The 4,285-nt window shown below is 59.5% G+C and overlaps 1 protein-coding gene across 1 annotated transcript in view; it reads right to left on the reverse strand.

The window, feature by feature from the left end:
* Dtx4 (deltex E3 ubiquitin ligase 4) overlaps positions 1 to 4,285 on the reverse strand; it is a 37,288-nt gene that overhangs the window by 18,092 nt on the left and 14,911 nt on the right. The window contains exons 7-8 of the mRNA XM_033756599.1: positions 3,939 to 4,041; positions 3 to 300 (exon numbers count right to left, since the gene is read on the reverse strand). Coding sequence (XP_033612490.1) covers positions 3 to 300; positions 3,939 to 4,041 — 401 coding nt within the window. The remainder of the gene's footprint in view (positions 1 to 2; positions 301 to 3,938; positions 4,042 to 4,285) is intronic.

The following is a 4,285-nucleotide window of genomic DNA, read 5'->3' on the forward strand; positions in this document are numbered from 1 at the left end:
GCTTGGGCAGGGAGCCGGCCACCAGCGGGTAGACCAGGTCCAGGCGGCGGCGCACTCGGCGCTGGCGCTGGGTCTGCCGGTTGATCTGGCCCATGGTGCCGAAGTCGACGACGTAGCCGAAGCCGATGGGCGTGAGGTCCACCCAGGGCCGCTGCGCCTCATAGGCCTGCTGGATGGCGATCCCCACCTCTGTGTCGTAGGGCGTCCAGGAGCCGCTGTCGTTCTCCCACTCCCACACCACGCCCTGCCCGGGCGCCGAGGACGGGTCGTAGTAGTTGCGGCGAACTGGGCGCAGGGTCCCTGCCAGGAGGACAGAGGAAGTCAGGTGGATCCCACGGCCCAGGCCAATGCACCGCCTGCAGAGGAGTCCACGGTGGGCTGCACCCTGCAGCCTACCGAGGGCCACGTGGAGCTAGACTCACTCCTGCCTTTCACGAATGCAACACTGGGGTGGAAGCCAGTCTTCCTGCTGAGCTACGCCCCCAGCCCTGTTCAATTTTTTCTTTTTTGAGACAGGGTATCACTAAGTCATTTGGCTGCCCAGGCTGGGTCTAAACATGGAAAACCCCCCCCCCCCGCCTCAGCCTCTCCCAGTGCTGGGGTGACAGGCGTGGGCCACCTTGCCAGCTCCATCCGGCCTTTAAGGACTCTTACAATCCAACCAGGCTGGAAGCAGAGAAATCAGCATGAAGCCGGCAGGAGGAAGTACCAGATGGCAGAGGGGGTGCCCTTGGCTTCCAGTTGGGACGGAATGGCTTGCAAACAAATTAATTCACTTAGGAGTTGATAAAGAAGCCCGGCCAGCTGTCCTGCCTGGGAAACAGGGTAATCAGTGCTTTCCCAGGGTTTCTGTAAAGCTGGGACGTGACTCATTTGTTCAAGTCAGAGAGTGTCTGTACCCAGCAGGGACCAGATTCCACACGCATGCCCCACGACACACACTGGGGCACGTCAGGCCCCACCCCTCCTGTCCCCCTCGCCCCTGCCTCTGGGCCATGGAGAACACAGGGCCTGGAGAGGCGAGAGGGACAGCGCTGCTTCCAGCTCGGAGGCTTGGAGCCAGCCATGGCTTTTCATGGCATAACTTTTTCAAGTTGCATTTCTGTGAGGCGGGAAGTCGCGTGGAAGGACTCTCACACAAGTCCCGAAATTCAACCTTACACCCACAACAGCAGTGTGCCCAGGGGGCACAAGGGTCACTCGGTAATGATCCTGGTCCTTCTCACAAAAGCTTCGACCCTCCTGACAAGTGTGGTGGTACTGGGACAGTCTCACCCTGGGTGAGGAGGAGGCTGGGCCTAACGCACAGCGGACTGGGAGGAACCGAGTTTGCTTTCTTTCTGCACTGCACACCCCACATCTGGACCCAGACCTGTCCCCAGTTAGGGCTCATTTCCCACAGGGCTCCGGCTGAAGTCAGGGCGAGGAGGAGGCGGGAGGGCTTCTGGGTGCTGGCATCTCGGTTCTGACAGCCAATTCACACCCCTGAAGTGGTGGGAAAAGGCTCCCCTCCCCAGCCTCTGACCCACCCCGTTCTGCAGCTCAGTGGAGACACCAAGACAGGGGACAGAATCCCATTCAAGGGAGGAAGAAAGGAACAATGGCTATTCAGGCTTCTGCCAGGGTCATAACCCACTCCCCAAGCCATCTCCAAGCCCCCTAATGACCCAAAACATTGGCATTCAGAGGCACCAGAGAGACCAGAACAATCCCCTATTCAAGACCAGGGCCTCCGCTGGGAGGGTCTCGGGCAGGAGGAGGGCAGCGCAGTGGTCCCCTGGTCAGCCTCACTTCCTTCCTAAGAGCCAGCTTGCTGGGGAACAAAGACCAGGGCTGTGGCTGTACAGGGGAGGTTCCGACCCTCCAGCTCTGCCGCTCGGCCTCAGTTTCCTCAGTGCTCCTCCCGGTGGCCACTCCACAGGAGGGTCAGAGGAAGAAGGGCATACAGAGGTCCAACGTCGAACCCGTCACAGGGCAAGACGTCGATAAAACGGGTACTGTGGTTGTCACCTACGTTCTATCACACGGAGAAGCTACTGGGCAAGCACAGCTGAGAGGGTGTAGGGCATGTCCGAGGGGGGCAGAAGAGGAGGGAGGGAGACAGAGAGACAGAGTCCAGGAGAAGCGGAGACTATAGTTATATTTGCACGATCTTACAAACTTCGTTACACACAAAACCTTCACATATGTCACACCGTATCATCTTCACAGGGATTCTACAAAGCACCTTCCTCCTGGCCCCGAGGCGCCTGTCTCAGTCACGCCCTCCCCTGCAGGCTCAGCCTCCGGCCCGCTCTCCCCTGCCCACCAGGTCCCTTCCACGGAAATGCCTCTTTGCCTTGTGTTCGCTTCCTCCTTTCCTTTCTTCCGTCCCTCTCTCCTTCCTGCTACCCTTTCCTTTTTCTGTGGGATTGAACTGAGGGCCTCCATGCTGACCTACATTCCCATCTCCCCATTTTAAAAATTTTATTTGAGATGCTGGCTCAAACTTGTCACCCTCCGGCCTCAGCCTTCCAGAGAGCTAGGACTGCTGGGGTGGCCGCCACGCCCAGCTCTCTGCCATTTCTGCTCCCCAAAACTCTCCTTATCCTTTAGGTCCTATACCATTTCCCGGTCACTTCTTGAAATGGTCCCCCAGCTCAGCCCCATGGCCCGGAAGTCTGAGGTGCAGAGACCTTGATGACTGGACACACGGGATTCTCACATTTTCGTGGGCGCTCAGTGGGGACAGAGACTCCTGAGAGGCTCTTTGTACTGTGGAGCCCAGTGCAATGCCTAGCAGTTGCAAACTGCCCCACAAACTGCCCTGGGACTGACTGCAGACGCTGGCTATCTGTCATTTAATCATGATTGCATATTGCTGAGCACCCATTAGTTGCTACGGAGAAGGCAAAACTTAAGCATTCCACAGGCTGGGCAGGACCACGACCACACAGGGTTAGAAGGCAAGTGTGTGAGCGGCTGTTCTGGATGCATGATGTGCCACGATGCACGCTGGTGGGAAATCTGACCGCATCCCCTCTGTGCTAAATCCCTCCACCCCCTCAGCCTCCCCAGCCCCCACTGGACTGCCCTGCCCACGCCGAATTCCTGTCCCTCATTTTCACAGCACTTCCTTGACTTATGTATCTCGCATCTCCTTTGATGACTATCTGCCTCCTTCCCTAGGGCCCCAGTCCCATGAAATGTCAGCCATGTCATCTGGGCTCAACAGTCACGGGTGGAACAAGCGAAGTCAGGATGGTCTGGAGAACATTGAAGGGCTCGGTGACAAAGCACACTCCGGGAAATTCTAAGGCAACTTGTAGGGAGACAAAATTCCCTCACAAGGAGACAAGAAGGCAAGAGAGGGGCCGTCCCTAGGCGGGCAGCTTGCAGCTCTGTTCTGTTGGAGGGAAGCCTCTGGTTCCCAGCTTTGAACTGCGGCTTCGGGATGGCGGTTGTTGAATTAAATATCGCCAGGGTTTGGCCGAAGTTGCCTGGGACCTGGTGGCTTCAAGTCCCTACCCTGTCACAGTGTCATCAGTGAGCTGAAAAGAGAGGAGCTGCGTGGGCCTCGGGGAAAGAGGGGAAGGGGCTCAGAGCTCCAGAGCCGCGCCCTGCTCTGACGGGTTCCCTGACCGGGCTTCCTGGGAATGTGGCCCAGAGCCCTCAGAGCGCGCCCGGGGCTTGGCCCTCAGGAGGGGTCAGTCTGCCCGCAGGAAGCCAGAGCAGCTGGGGTAGGAAGCACCGGGCCGCCGGTCTTGCAGAGATCCAGGGGTGGTCCCCACCTCAGGTCTAAACACGGAACCGCTAGCCCGCGGGCCAGAGCTGTCCTGCCTTAGCTTGCACCAGCCCGGGCTCCTCCACAACTTTCCTAGCCAAAAGCACCCTCTCAGATGGCGAGAGACCCCTCCCAGGCACCTTGCCCAGCCTGGGTCCCCCAACGCCGAGGAGACCTGCGTCCTTCCGAAAGGGGGCGAGGCGCTGGGACCTGCGCGTAACCAGGCGGTTTCTCCGTGCGGGGGGAGATTTCGTCTGAAATGGAAGGGCCAACGCCGGCTATTTTACTCAGAGCAGGGCAGGGGTCCCCGTCAGGTGGCCTCAGACCTGGCCCCACCCAGGCTCGGAGAAGCTCCTGAAGGAGCCATCCCCGCCGCCCGCAGCTCCACGCCCCGCAGCAGGCAGCAGTTAGTTCCCTTCTTCCGCCCCTCGGCCCCTCTTGAGCCTCTGCACCGGCGCCACGCACTCCTCCCCGCCGGCCCAGCGCAGGCCCGCCAGCGGCGACAACTCCTGGAGCCTTTCC

The sequence above is a fragment of the Fukomys damarensis genome, unplaced genomic scaffold (genome assembly GCF_012274545.1).
Source record: "Fukomys damarensis isolate Sample0158 unplaced genomic scaffold, DMR_v1.0_HiC HiC_scaffold_27, whole genome shotgun sequence".
Classification (NCBI taxonomy): Eukaryota; Metazoa; Chordata; class Mammalia; order Rodentia; family Bathyergidae; genus Fukomys; species Fukomys damarensis.